Genomic DNA, 15,394 nt, shown 5'->3' on the forward strand with positions numbered 1-15,394 from the left:
ATTGAATTTATCCAGCACCAAAGTTGGGCCCTCAACACAGTCCATCCATATGTAACAGGAGGTCATTGACATACAACAAGATGACTTGGCTGTATCCATTGATTAGTATGTCTACCGTATGTCCGTCCTGCCTTGCATGAAAAGCTAGTGGTTCCATTGCTAGTGCAAAGAGCAGCAGTGAGAGGGTACAGCCCTGCCTTGTCCCACGCCACATCAGCAAAGCATTCAACACCAGTCTTCCCAATATGATCTGAACCGTGAACAAAGTGTACAAAAGCTGAATCTAGTTGATCACACTGGCCACAAAACTCATGCTCTGGACGACTGACCAGAGTAATTCCCAGTTTGAGTCAAATGCCTTCTCCGTGTCACTGGAACCACTGATGCTCTATTCTATCCAGTGTGGATGCTATTAATTATACGAGGCAATTTGTACACATTTGGGATCACGCCCCTATCTGAGATGAACCCAATTTGGTCCTGATGTGCTAAGTATGGCAAGACTAGTAATAGCCCATTAGCCAGTATCATCCTTAATATTTTACAATGAAAATTTAGTAACAATAGGCAACAGCATGATCTGACATCTGACAGTTGCACAGCTATGACAGCCTCCCTGGTGCTCTCAGGAAGCTCACGTCTTTCAAATGTCTGGATAACTGCTCCAGGGGAAGTCTGCCACTTCAAAGGGTTTTGCTGTCATAGCTGTAGTAACTGTCATAGCTACTTTAGTTTTGACCAGTGAGATCTGGACTTCTAAGCCCTCCATCTGTCCTGGGGTCAGCTGCGGTAATGCAGCAATCTGTATGTGGTGCTTTGTTATCTCTTTCCACTGCTCTGGACATTGAGTATAAAGTTTCTGACTCGTTGATTTTTGTCTGGGATTGTGTTACCCGCCTATTGTCTTGATAAAAAACTGTAATATCTGAGTGTGGAGTTTCATCCCAAACCATTCTTGCCAGGAGTCACCCTGTTCTAGCACCCTCAGAATGTCTTTGGGCAGCATACATAGCTTCCTATGCTCTGGTCTCAGCAAAGTACTGTCTAACACCACAGATTTTCATGTCAATTTCGGCCTTAAAATAGAGTCTAGTGTAGGGGGACTTTCTGGGCCGGTAGCCCCCGTCAGCTCAGAGACCAAAGTTCCCTGGGGCAACCCTGGGGGCTGTGGTGAAACATAGGCCCATATTTATACTCTGTTTGCACCGGATTTGAGTCATTTTTTTTTGTACACAAATCCAGCGCAAACTTAAGTCCATATTTATATTTTGACGCTAGACCCATCTAGCGTCAAAATATTGGCGTTAACTTCATTTTTTGCCGCAGAAAACTACCTTGCGTCAATGAGATGCAAGGTAGGCATTCCCGGGCTAAAAATTACTCTAAGGCCTTTGCGCCTTACTTATCCTCCTGTGCAAAAATCACATGCAGGTTTTTGTCAAAAAGTATAAACCGGGACTTAGTGCTCAAAGTCCTTTCTTGCTCTTGGTTCTTCATTCTTCGGACCCTTAGCTGAGTGTTAAATGCAGGCAGTGTTGTGCTCCACAATCTGCCAAATCACCCCTCTGTAGGAATTCAGGCCCTTTTTAGGTCAAGCGCACATGCGCTCTGACCTGTTGTAATCTATCTGTGGGCTTTTAACCACACCCATGGCCCGCCCATCACTATCACTCTTTTGTGGGCTTGCCTTTCAAAAATCCTTTGTTATCATTGGCAAATGCTTTACGTTTGTCCCTCCTTGGGGCAATTTGGTTACTGCCTTGGACATCGACCCTGTTACATAGATAATTGCACGACTACCGATACGTTTGAAGGTCAGCAATCTTCTTTCTCCTTTTGTGTCTCTCCTTGGCCCTCATGGCGGCCAAGGAGCTTTGAATTGGCTTGCTTATGTCAACTGTTTTAGTTTTCAATTTAATTAGCAAGAAAAGTCCAGTTAGGAATTTACAACGTTAACAGCTCTAACTCGAACAGACGTGAAACCCATTGCATTGCAAATGCTTGTTCTCCTTCAGTGAACAGCTAGAATGTGCATATTAAATACAGTTCCCAGTTTGCCCTGGCAGTCTGCTGTCCATGGTGCAGAATCAATAGTGTCAGCCACTTACTCAGTTGAAAGAGATCTTGGGCACTCATACTAGGTGGCAGCATTAAGAACCCTCCTGAACCTTATGTTGCACAGACATTTCAATTAAAGTTTCAGTGCTCTGCTTGCCACCATCCCACCAGGTCACCATCGAATATCCCTACATCCTTTCAATCACCACTGTACAGGCCACCAAATAAATCATGACCACTGCCCAGGTCCACATAGACAATGCAGCTTTCTTAGGCAGTACCGTGTCTTTGGAGGCACAGGACGCTGCTTTAGGATCGCTGTACTCCATGGCACAATGCAGTGGTGTGTTGGGAGTTCTGCTCACCCCTGTAGTGCCAGGACTAAGTGGGTTTCAGCTATGTACTCATCACCCCCGCGCAGGCCTCAGACTAGGCTGCGCCCACTGCCAGGATCCATGGATAAAGCAGGAGCCAGTGGATGAGTGCTGCTGTAGTTCAGGCCACAACGTCATTTGACACCAGCCACCTGGAGCACACCACAGCCCAGTCTCTCCTCCGCAGCTGGGCAACCAGCCCGGCTCTGGTCGACCAGTCAGCTTCTTCACTTCAGCAGGTCTTCAGTGTCCCGCCCGGCTGAAGCTCAGCATCCCATCCAGAACTTTGTTGCAGGTATATCCTTATGTCAGGTGCCATTGTGAGCTAGGCTAGTCGCATCTTCAAAGTAGCTGGGCCCATAAAGCCTCAATCAAGTGCTGCCACATCCAGACACACGCACTCGTTACACTTCAACAACATGTGCATAGTTTATTATATAGACTCTGGCCAATGCAGTGTTCTATACTAAACATAGCTGCGCCCATTCAACGATCAATCTACTGGCTGCAGGTTTACATCTTCAAAGCACTTGGGACCATTAGACTTTATATTTATGCATTTGAATGCATTGCAAATGAAGTATCAGCCTTCGAAAATGTTGAAAATCATGTAAGAGGGAAATTAGAATTTGATGTAATATAGCGCATCCCACTGCTATGATATATGATGGGATTTGTTTTATTTTATTGATGCTTCTATTTGACAGTAAGCATGAAATTAAATGGCATAAATGCAACAAAGCACCTGATGATGTACTGTCAGTCATTTTGTGTAGTTTATCACATTTAAATAATAACATTGAGAAACTAAATAAGAACCAAAAACTAATAACATTTTGGCAAGGCCAAGAAAACCAGAAAACATTTTATGTATGTTGAAACACATTCAGAATCAAAGCAAATGAAATCTTATTACTCTTGATTAGTATTGGGATTGGACATTAGCATTAACAAAGTCCTTAAATGGTTTTATTTGACGGTGTTAAACAATCGTCTTGATGAAATTTCTATCCCACTAGGCTTTAGCCTTGTTCTGAAAGCGAAATTGTATGCACACATCAAGATTTCATTAAAGAATATTTTATTGTATGAATGAATTCTGGGCAACTGAATTAAGGTTTTTGATCTACTCCTGATAAATGATCCATTCTGAATGTACCAGTAGCAGACAACATAATTTTATGAAAAGCAAATACCTGTTTGACTACAACTGATAAATATCAAAGTTTGAGTAAGATAAACAGGGATGCTAAAATCAAGTCCAATGTGCATTACCAATGACCATTAAGTCAGTGAAAACTGGGGATTAGGTGGCCAACAAAATGTCTACCAAACACAAAATGAATTTTAAATCTGAAAAGTACTATAACTGGACATTTCAAGTGTAAAACACTTAGGGCCTCATTTACAAGCTCTTTGCGCCACTTCTGCGTCATATTGATTTGACGCAGTCGTGGCGCTAGCAGTGCACTACACTGCTCAATATTTACAAACTGACGCATTGGGCCCAATGTGTCAGTTTGTAAAGCCATGCATTACATTTTACCTGCACCAAGTATAATGTGTGCAGGTAAAATGTAGGCGTTCTTCGGTAAAAGCCATGTAGAACTGGTGCAGTGAAATTTACAACTTTTCACTGTGTAATTTTATGACTTCACTGCGTCAGAATGTTACTGATTGCTCAGAGCTGACGTAAAATTGACGCAGGGCTTTTTCCTATGGCACTCTCCTCGCATTGCTGGAGTTGTGCCAGTTTAATGACTCAACTCCAGCAATGCATTAGTTCTTAGCGCCAACTGATGCGTCAGAATTTCTGTTGTGAAAACATTCGCCATGGAACTCTGAAGTGTAAATACAGCGCATCCATGGCGTTGTTAGGGGGTATGCGGCAGGCGCAAGAAATCTGATGCATCAATGACAATGCATTAGACTTTTGTAAATGAGGCCCTTAGGCCCATTTTTATACTCTATTTGCGCCGAATTTGTGTCAAAAATTTTAACAGTAGTCCCCTGGGCATGGCCATTGGGTGGGGGGCATGATTCCTGTCTTTCCTAAGACAGAAGTCATTTCAATGGGGGTTGTGCGTCAAAAAATGGCGTAAGTCCGGTTAGAGCCATGATTTTTTACTCTAACCTGACTTGCACCATTTTTTGACGCACAACCCCCATTCTTCCCTACGCCTGCGCTGGCCGGTTAGAGTCATTTATTTTGACTCTAATCAGCCCGCAACGCCGGCTAACGTCAATCCATAAATAAGACGCCTGCCCGGCGTGTTGGAATGGCGTTAGCCAGCGGTAAATGTTTTGACGCAGACCAGCATCGGCGCTGGTTTGCGTCAAAAAGTATAAATATGGGCCTTAGTGTTTATTTTTCTGTCAATATATTCTACACAGCACAGCACAATAAAACTTAACCTTTGGCCTGCACAATTAAGCTTAAGGATATAATAACGTAACACTTGTTTGGATCTTTCCCTGGATGTGTAGAGCGGCACATGAAATTGATAAATAAATGCATGGAATTGAAGATGCAGAAAGTGAAGTCGTTGCCACACAGTTGTTTGTTTGAGTGACATTTCCCTGGATTCCTAGAGGGAGTACACTACATGCTTACATAACGGTACATGTCTGCAGCTGTGTCTCTGTGGAAACCACAATTATGCTTTACAGTCTGACACATGCATGTTCATGTTGAACGCAAGTTGAGCCCAATGGTCAGCAAATTGTGCCACAGTCTCAAAGGTGAAGGGCGTCTGCAAACCATTTCTCTGAGTCCTTTCAATTGATTGAGGGGAGGCAGTCACACAGGCCTCTCTTCTCTGCTCGAAGGAGAAGGGTCTCCGTCTGTAAAATAGGTTTATCATAATAATTAGTACAATTAATACACTTAGCAAAATATATTTGATAAAAGGTGAGACTTAAGACATTTTAAGTTGTGTATGACAACAAATACATTCATTTATGTATTTATTAGCTCTATTGATCTGTACTAGGATCGGAGTCCAAACTGCACAATACAGCATAATGATTTCTGAACAGAGTCTCTGGTGCTGGACAGTCCGGTGGTCAGCCTTTAATGGCAAGATAATGTCTATATTAAAGTGTTTTGAGTCATTTGGGTTTAGGCAAGTATTTTGAGTCGTAACAGAAGGAGGAATTCTGAAGTTGCTTGTAAAGTGTGGAGGCATCCAGGCATTGTGGCACTTGTGCAATGTAGTTCTGAGAGTCAGGAATGATCCTGAAGTTTAGCCTGGAGTCTGGAGAAGACTTAACTCCAAAACTAGTGGAGAGACAGTATGATTGTGCTGATCTGGACAATGGGTATACTTCCAGAATGTCGAATTTAAAATATTGGGCTACAAAAAAATCATGGACAGCGTTTCGGTTACAAAAGTATTGTATGAAGGTATGCATATATAGGTAGCTATAGCTTTACCACATTTGTGTCTTGCTGGGACTTTGAAGTGGAACTAAGAATTGTAAATATATACCTAACTTCATTGTATGTTCGTATTCGACATTTCGGCTCCTATAGTTTTTGTAATATTATATTTTTGTGATAGATATCCATTATCAGTTTACATGGAGTATCATTATATCCCTTCATGGCTACTCTTGCATTGTTACAGGTTTGGAATGCAATGTCCACACATCCTGGACAGAGATTCATATCTTAACATTGCAAACACTGCACCTTGTAATGTGTTATGTGCCTAGAGGTGCTTTTCATCGTTCCCATTACTGACTCTCCTTGTAGAAATAGTGACACTGTGCTAACCCATTCACAGTTACTTTATTTTCTTTTGGCTCATTCCCAGGCTGTGCTTACACTGCATCATACTGATTTGTACTCAATACTCCCTTACTTTTCCCACAAACATTGTTCTAAGATGTTGTTGCTAGTTCTTTCTGGAATACTTTCCTAATACCTGAAAATACAGGTAATTGAAAGGAGGTTATAAGAACGTCAAGAAAAAACTGCTATATTTCTGATGGATGAAAACAACGAATGAATTTCTGCCTGGTTTCTTGTATGCTGAGGGCAATTTCTTTCCTCGTTTCCTACTGAAATATTCATCACCGCCTAATTTGGGAATGATGCTACTTTTATTTGTATACCTTACTGACTTGATAATTCCGAGCAGGCAAGATAAAAAAATGTCACAACACTTTGTTGAGCTCTATCATCAGGACTTGTTATTCTTTTGTTTCTATGAACCTTTACCCTTTTACAGCAAAGAAAGCATGGCAAAGGCAAACAAAATATCTTGACATTCTTTTTTTTTTGGTGCAATCTACAAGCAAAAGTCGTACCGCAACTACAGGACTACAAGGAGCCTGCAGGAGGTTTTGACCACCCTGGTAGGATGGGCGATTGATCTTTATGTATGGGTCTTGTTGGGACGGAAAAGTCCTCTGCATGGTAAGAGATGTGTACCCCTGCTCTGAGTGCCCTAACTGTATTGTTGTCTGGATCCCTAATGCTGATGTTTTGTCATGGGCGAACACAGATCATGTGTGTAAACCATGACATAGGCCTGCCTCATGGATTGCAGTCTTATTGGACCAGGAGGGGTCCCCAAAGGGCTACCTTTAAGGTGATGGAAGGCTACTGCCTGCCTTCACCAGGAGTTAAGCAGCATGAGCATGGCATTAGCAGCATACCTTGTAGTGATCAGTAGTACTGAACAGGACTTTTTTACCCTGTGTCACTGGAGTGCGGCCTGAGGGGTTATTCACCTTTTGAAAAGTTCCGTTGCTTAACTCACCCTTGGTCTACATCAGGTAATATGTGGAGGGCTGTGCAGCACAGCAGTAATTATTTTGCACTGGTTGTATGTGTGCCTGGGAAGGGTACAGTACAAGGATGGAGCAGTACTGTGCAGTGCATGTGTGGTTAGTAAATGTACTGGGTGTATGTATGCCTAAGAGGAATACATTGAATGAGAAATGTAGTGCTGAGCAGTGCGTTCGCAATGAAAGCATGTGCTGGATGTATATGTACTTGCAAGAAGTACAATACATGAAGGGTGAAGTGTTGTGCAGCACGCACATAGTGAGTGTGCTGGCAGTGTGCGTCGGTAAAGAGCACAGCCTGGTCAAATATAGAAAAGCTTCAGTGATGAACACTGCACTCACAATGTGTGTACTGAATTCACAGGAAGAGTGTGCTTGCTAAATGCATGTGTACATGTAAGTGTACAGTGCTTGGAGGAAAAGTGCTGGACAGAGAGTGTGCTGTAAATGTGCACTTAGTAAGTGTTCCTGCAATGGTACATTACATGGGGGGCCCTGGGTTCCTTTTTAAGAAGCCCAGGCCCACCTGGTGAACACATGAGGACAAGAAGAATCTACCCAGATAGATTTGTCTACTGCTGCATTCCTGTGAGCTGAGTATGGGCACACTGGAGGGAAAAGGAGCAGACTCCCTTTACACTTCACACTTCAAAAAAACGAATCTTTGATTCAGTGATAAAGCACAAGAAGGGGGCCTGGACACATCTCCGGAAGGGGAGATGATGCTGATAATGGAATCATAGAGTGTAGGGCTGGGGGGCTGGGATTAACTTTTTAATTCACATATCACCTTGACTGACATCCAGGTGTGAACTGTAGCCACTGAATTGTGTTGTGGACATTAGTTCTGATGTGACAGATATATTTCATGAATGAATGAGAAGTGACACTTCTCACGAAGCAGAAGCCCAACAGAAAATGTCAAAGACCCAGGCTCCAAGTCACACTTGGTGTCTGGAAAAGGACTATAAGAAGGGGAGGTTGAGTCCTGAAAAACGTGGCATGCACCAAGCAGCCAAACAGGTTGTGTAAGAAGGGGAAGCTCTGCAAGACTTTGGCCTGTGACCATGACTGAGGGCAAAGGTGAGCAAGTCTCCCTGCTAGGTGAGGGGACATAACCCAGAACACCAAGGTCACTTGTCCTGGAGCCTAAAGCACCAGCGCCTGCCTGCTTGCCAAACCAATGTGCTCTGTGAAGAAGAGCAGAGCGCTGGAGGGAGCTAGGTCCAGTAGGGAGCCCTGAAAGAAGATTCCCTGAGTGAGGTATGAGGCTGTGCACCGATAGGGCCATTGCCCATGTGCCGTGTTGACTCTGTGACCCCTGCAAGCCAGGAGAGGGCTGCAGCGACTGAGCTGAGAGTGAAGCAGAGTGTGGGTTTGGGCAAACCTGTACCGCTGTGCTGCGGTGAACCAGTATGTCTGAGGTGGCCACTGTAAAGTTATTACTGCTGAATCACTGGGATTTTAAACTGTCTTGGTGTGGGTGCTCGCACAAAGAAAGTCAGTGCCTGTCTTTTCCAAGAAACATGGCAACCCCATATGGCAGGATAGCCTGCCAGTGCCAATGTGCCAAAAGATCTGGGTCTTTAATTGAGGAGAGACAGGCTACGTCCCACGGGTTGGACCCTCACTGTGAGGGAACTGCACCTGATTGACCGGAGGGCTGCCGGCCATGCAATGGACGATGTCGAACTTCCCCACTGGACTTTAGTCAGGAACTGAAGAAAGGATTCCTTCATTCCTATTGAGAAAAGTCAACTTACTGCATCTTTGCGAGCTGGGAGCTACTCTCACATCTGAGAGACCTCTGGCAGCACCTCTTAGGAGAGAAAGCCTATGCCGCGGGTTGCTGCGTCATAGGCTGCAAGCATCCCAACATCTCCGAACTGAACAGGGCTCATGGTTGCACACTGAAGGCGCCCGCTGCATTGCCGAACTCTTCTGTGCTATGAGAGAGGCTAAGACGTAAACTGGGCCAGTTGGGCCCACGGGATTCACTACTAATGGTACTGCAGCACCATAAACACTTTTGACTAAATTTCTAAAGAGTCAAGGGAACAGTCTTGAGTACGGCCTAAAAGTTTGCATTGCCTGATGCAGCCACCAGTTAATGGAGAATACCCACCACATATTAAACGAAGGAGTGTGTGTCAGGGTTTTGCCTGACAACTACTAGAGTCCCAACCTCAAGGCAGATTGTATTGTTACTTCTGAATGTCGTACTTCTTCACATGTGTAAATTTAGAAATTAAATACTAGTTTTCGTCTAAAAGCAAGTATTTGGATGGACACTGATTTATTGTTCATACTGTCTACACTTTGAGTTATGAGTTGTCTTTACTGACCTGTATCTACATCCCCTCCAAGGGAGCCTTGAGTGCTAGACCACAGCTACCACTGAGAGTCAGGTGCAGAAGGGGTACTTGGCCCAGTTGAGCAGGCTCTACAGTAGGTCAGGCCCTGGGTCAGCAGATATAAAAAGCCTCAACCACCACACTTAGGAACAGTAACCCCTGTGTGCCCTGTGGCCCTCTAAAAGGGGTTCTGACAGGTCTACATACAATGAAGACAATCCTGAATTTATATTGTAGCTCCCTAACGAGCCAGCAACGACTGGGTGGGAAACACTGCATCAGATAGCCAAATTCCTTTTTAGGTATGGATGAAATTATTGCTCAAGAGGTGGTCCAAAAGACAACCAATATGGAATTTTACTTGAAGGAACAAGAGGAGGAATCTGTAACAAAATGTGTGGTTAAAAAACTGAGGCTATCATTTTTCTAAACTGAAGAGAAAGTCATACAGTGAGGCAAACTCTGTGGGACTTTCTTGAGACTGGATTATAGATGACATGAAACCCACACACCTGAACTTATATCTTATTGTTATTATTTGTAAGTGCATGTGTTTTCAGGAATTTCATGACGCTGATGACTGATGCCATATGTGAAGTGTTCTGTACAACTAGTGGGGAAACTACTAGGTTTCCAACATTCCCATGAATCTTAGATAATTTCTTTGGGCCAGTGGGTTTGGAGGAGGGTATTTCAGAGTCTTAGAATCAAAGGTTCTATCATCAGCTGTGAAAGAGATGCACCTGTCACAGGGAACTTCATGCTTCCAAAGGATTACAATGTGGTAAATAATTGTGGACCACCCTCCTCAGAAATGTTAGTACAGCCTCCTGATGTGCCATGTATACATTGCATACAACTTTAAACTGAATGAACTGGTAGACTGGTAGATATGGAAGCTTTGCCATCACTGTGGTTATATCTTCTCTGTCCCTGGTCTTAGTCTCCATTTTGCTGCTGTATTTTGCACTTTTTGAAGACTGTTTCTTAGTTTATTACAATCTCTCGTTGGCCTAACTATATACCTTTGTTATAGCTGAGTTTTAATAACAACATGCGTCCCAAAACTTGGTGGCCACAATTACAAGATAGGCTTAATTAGATGTGGGGACACTGTCGGAAGCAAGCTCTCTATATGGTGCACTAAAATGAAGTACACCGTGCAGAGAGTCCAATGGATCCCCAAAGGTTTGCAGAGGCAAAAATAGATAGGTCTATTGCTGTATTTGTTGTGGTGTGGGTGAGCAGTTAGGCTTATCAAGGAGTCGTGTTAAGCATTTGTTGTACTCACAGAGGCAATAAATAAGACACACACTCAAAGAATAAATCAGAGTCTAAATTAGAAAAGTAAAATTTGCTTTTATATTTGCTTTGAACCAAATAACTTAATTATAAGGTAAGCAGTTTTTAAATTAAAAATGCTTTTCAGTTTAAAAAATCGACATTTAGTGCAATTTTCAGGGTCTTCACTGTTAACCTATGAGAGGAAAACAAGAATGCAGTTTTGCAGGTAAGTGCTCTACTTACAAATCCAGTCTTTGGGATTTTAGGTCGACACCAGGCATGGATCAAATCAGTACCAAGTGTGCACCCACAGCAGCACAGGGGCGGCTTGGTGCAGAGGTCAAATTTTAGTCGGGTGCCCAATGCTAACCAATGGAGACTGGCGGTGAACGAAGATGAGCTGCTCACAGGTGAGTAAAGCGGTGTAAGAGGTTGGTCTCCTGTGGTTAAGCACAGGAGGCGGGGACACAAGACGGCACCAAACGTACACCCTCCTGGGCACAGGGGCGGTCAGAAGCAGAGTGCCAACACAATGTCGGGAACCCAATGTTAACCAATGGAGACAGGGGTAACCGAAGATGTGCTGCTCACAAATGAGTAAAGCAAGAGTTAGGGCCTGGAGTTGAGGTAGGTACAAGGGGGGCCGGGTGTAGAGTGTCAATACAGTGTTGGGTGCCTAGTGTAAGTCAATAGGGGAGATCTGTTTTGGAAAAAGGATGCAGGCTCAGGCCAGGAGATTGAATGAAGAAAACCTGCAGCTGCCCAGGTAAGTTCTGATGCTAGGGAATATAGGGACACAGATGGTACAGCTCCCCACGGCCCAGTGCTCTGAGTGCAGGGGTGTCTTTTGGCATTGGAAACAGCTTATCAGGCAGGTCACGGTCAGGGAAAGTCTGGCAGGGTTCAGCCCATAGTGACTCATAACCGCTAGGGGAACCTTCACGGGACTGGTGGGCCACTTGGACTCGGGCCGAGGATATCAGGTGCAGAAGTGGATCCGGAGGCGGTTTTGCAGTTCCTCAGGGCATAGTTCTTTGTCTTTTAAGATAGTTGTTTCTTGAACAGGTCGGCTGTTCACTGGAGATCGTGGTCTTTATTGAAGGCAGGCAGTTCTCCCAAGACTTTGGAGGTCACTGGGCTGTAGGACAGATCGTCTTCTGGTGCAGGATCGTCGAGGGCTGCAGACAAGCCGTAGGGCTCAGGTCAAGTTAGTTGGTGTCTGCAGTCTTCTCTGCCAGTGCAACTCTGTAGTGTCCATCCCTTCTTGGGTTATCAGGAATCTGAATTGTAGGGTTCAGGGGTGCCACCTAAATACTCAATTAGGAGTGTTACAGGGAGTGCCAAGTGGTAGCAAATGGGCTGACCACCTTTAGCGGGAATATACCCTTCTTATGGCCACTTCAGCTAGGAAGTGGGCATAACCCTAACCTTAGTGGCCTAATTCCTTCCAGACAAGATGGAGGAATTAAACAAGTAGTGATCACTTCAGCTCGTCCACCTTAGGGGTGGGACTGACATGAATTGGACACTTCTCCTAATTTAACTAATTTTCCCATCTGTGCTGCCGCCAGAAATAGGTTCAGGACAGGGGGACTGGTTACCTGCACCATCTGGAGAAACCTGGGTCACATTACAAAGGTGGCAAGGCCTTTGAAGCTTCCCACCCTGGAATGCCCATCCTGCCTGGGAGAGGAGGTACCACCTCTGCCCAGTGCAGACTTTTTTCTCTGGGCCTCTAGAGCACTGCCTGTCACTGCGGGGGTCCATAAACATGTGTGTGGTGTCTGAACTGGGCAGGACCAGTCAGTCAACACACTAGTAGCTGGAAGGTTTTGAGGGGGCACCTCAAAGTTGCCCTCTGTGTGCATTTCTTAATAAATCCATCATTGAAATCAGTGAGGGTTTATTATTCTGAGATGTTTGATACCAAACATCCCAGGTTCAGGGAAGCTATCATTTAGCTGGGGAACTCGTAGTAACCAGTGTCCAGTACATGCATTTAAAATGGCTTCCCCGTACATTTACTATGTCTCAGAAACAACAGAGGCACAACAGGGGCATGTCTGCTCATGCAAATATACCCTCACATGTAATATAATAATGCACCCTGCCTTAGGGCTGTAAGGCCTGCTAGAGGGCTGACTTACATATATTTCATCCAGGCTGTGTGCCGTATTGTGTTTTCAATTTTGGGAGCACCTTGTCATGCAGCCTGCAGTGGCATTCTGCATAAGGTTGATGCTGGGACCCTCAGAATGGCACAAGTTGTGTTGCACCACTGAGGTGCCCTCTTCAGTACCCATGTCCTAGGTACCAGACGTACCAGTTACTGGGGGCTTATACGGGTCAGAATGGCCTGGTCACCTGCAGATCAAGTGACCTGGAGTCTTTGTTTTAGGGAATGAACACTGGCACTAGGGACCCGGTTTGTAGGAACTCAGTGCACTTCAGTCAAAGTTGCATCTAAAAAACAGGCAAAAACTGGGGGATGTACTGCAAGCAGAACCCAGCTCCATACACACACAATGCAGTAAAAAATATTTTTCTGTCTGATATACCTGCACCTAAATCTGTGAGGAATTAACGTGCAGACAAATTTGCAAGTTGTTTTCTAATCCAGGGAGAAATCCACTTCCACCTGTGAGAAGGTGGTAACTCGAAAGTAGGTTCAGGGGCTTATATGAGGCTGGAGGTGGGATGGAGAAGAATCAGGTGGCAGGAGAGGCTTGCAGGTGCAGTGGGTATTGTTTCATGCTCATGCTATCTTGTAGGAGGTGCATGATCTTTGGGCCGGAACCCAAGGCACATGTTATGTTCCAGCTGTATTTTCCAGCTGGTAAAATAGGGCCAGATGTTCACACACCTGGGAAAACTGGATGCAGGAACACTGGACTTGTTAAAATCAGGCAGAGCAATTTCTCACCTCTCTACCCTACTTGGAATCGGTATTATGTGTTTTCTTTTTTGCATATGAGGAACAACGTGGCACAGTATGCGCAGCTTGAAGTGGATTATTCACAACTGGGATAAGCTAGAGATAAGGATTTAATTCACTTGACTAGAAATCAGAATGTTAGCAGGTCATGTCCTCACAGATAATTATCTCAGTTTCATGAAGTTCTGATATATCCAACCACTGACTGCTGAGAGACATATATTCAGTATTAATGCTGCGGGTGGTGCAGATTGATCAATTTGCATTCCATCAGTATACTTCAATAAATGTAGTCTTATCACTACACATATTAACACAGTCAGCGAGCTGATATACACATAGAAATTTACTGGGCTAAATTCTGAACCCTGGGGGACTCCACAGGGAAGGGCTTTAAGGGCTGAACTAGATGAAAGTTTGAAAAAAGCAGTAGCCAGGGCTCAAAAAAATGAAGAATCAGAACAAAGCAGCTCCAGGCCATTGTTGCACCTACCCACCATGTGTTTATGGTTTAAGGACCCCAACTGCATATTACAAATCCTGTTGCTTGCATTGCATGTATACAAATAACTATATAACAATGTGTTATGTATGTTTTGACAGTATACTTGTATGAGGCAGAGCTGGCTGTGAGTCAAGATGGTTTCAGGTCAGGTGAGCTCCCAACAGGCTCTTGTTTCTGTCCCTGCCTGCACTCTTTTGAATGCCAGAATGAAGAATTGAATACAGATAAATATTTTTCAGATTTTTAGGATGGCAGATGCTATGGTAGTGGTGCTAGCCCTTAGGGTCTTCCATCTTAGATATGCATTGATGCATATGATGCCGATCTCCGGATGCTGCCTCCACAAGAGGTGGGGGTGGATGGAGTGCAGCCCAAAGAGATGGGTTTCGAGGGGCAGTGCTGAGTGCTGTGGCAGAAATATCACTGTTGACCGGTGGTTTGGGGAGGAGAAGCTGGATAAGGGCAAGCTGGTAGAGCACTGTGATGTCCATGAGATTTTGGGAGCACAACTCTGGACAATCGGGAAAGTAAGGATTGCCGTAAACAGCACCTAACCCCATCTTTGGAACCTTTTGTGACAGCCCAGGGCCAGGTCCAGTGCTGGTCAGGTCGTAGAGAGACTGAGAAATCCATTATTTTTTGTGTTTCACTGGCTCCCTCGTCTTTAGCCAACACATTTGAGGAGTCTACCAGGGGGAAAGAAGAGCAGTGAGGGCTTCTTCAACCCAAAGGTGTCAAATGTTAAAGATGTCAGGAAAGACCTTGGTTGAGAGCCCCTGACAGCATACGGCTAACTAGGGGCGAACAGGAGATACAATGCTCTATTAATGACCTTCATGCTGATTTGAGGGAGATAATTGCAACAGTCAGCACTGCAGTAAATGGAATGGAGGGTAGCACTGCAGTAAATGGAATGGAGGGATAACTGGAATCCCTGCCAAGCAGAATGCTGGTAAATGAACAGGCACTGCAGTGTGATGGGCTGCTTTGAGATTTCCTCTGACATAGGGCAGGCCCAGAAATTCAAGAGAGTTGCCACTGACATTATGATGAAACAGTAGGAGAGAATGGAGGTACTGGACAATAT

At 44.5% G+C, this 15,394-nt stretch overlaps 1 protein-coding gene across 1 annotated transcript in view; it reads right to left on the reverse strand.

Annotated features, from left to right (window-relative positions):
• Window positions 1–2,842: 2,842 nt before the first annotated feature.
• NICOL1 (NELL2 interacting cell ontogeny regulator 1) overlaps window positions 2,843–15,394 on the reverse strand; it is a 59,487-nt gene continuing 46,935 nt past the window's right edge. Inside the window, exon 4 of the mRNA XM_069203792.1 lies at window positions 2,843–5,276. Within this exon, the coding sequence (XP_069059893.1) occupies window positions 5,211–5,276 (66 nt within the window). The 3' untranslated portion in view covers window positions 2,843–5,210. The remainder of the gene's footprint in view (window positions 5,277–15,394) is intronic.

Source organism: Pleurodeles waltl, chromosome 1_2 (assembly GCF_031143425.1).
Source record: "Pleurodeles waltl isolate 20211129_DDA chromosome 1_2, aPleWal1.hap1.20221129, whole genome shotgun sequence".
Taxonomy (NCBI): Eukaryota; Metazoa; Chordata; class Amphibia; order Caudata; family Salamandridae; genus Pleurodeles; species Pleurodeles waltl.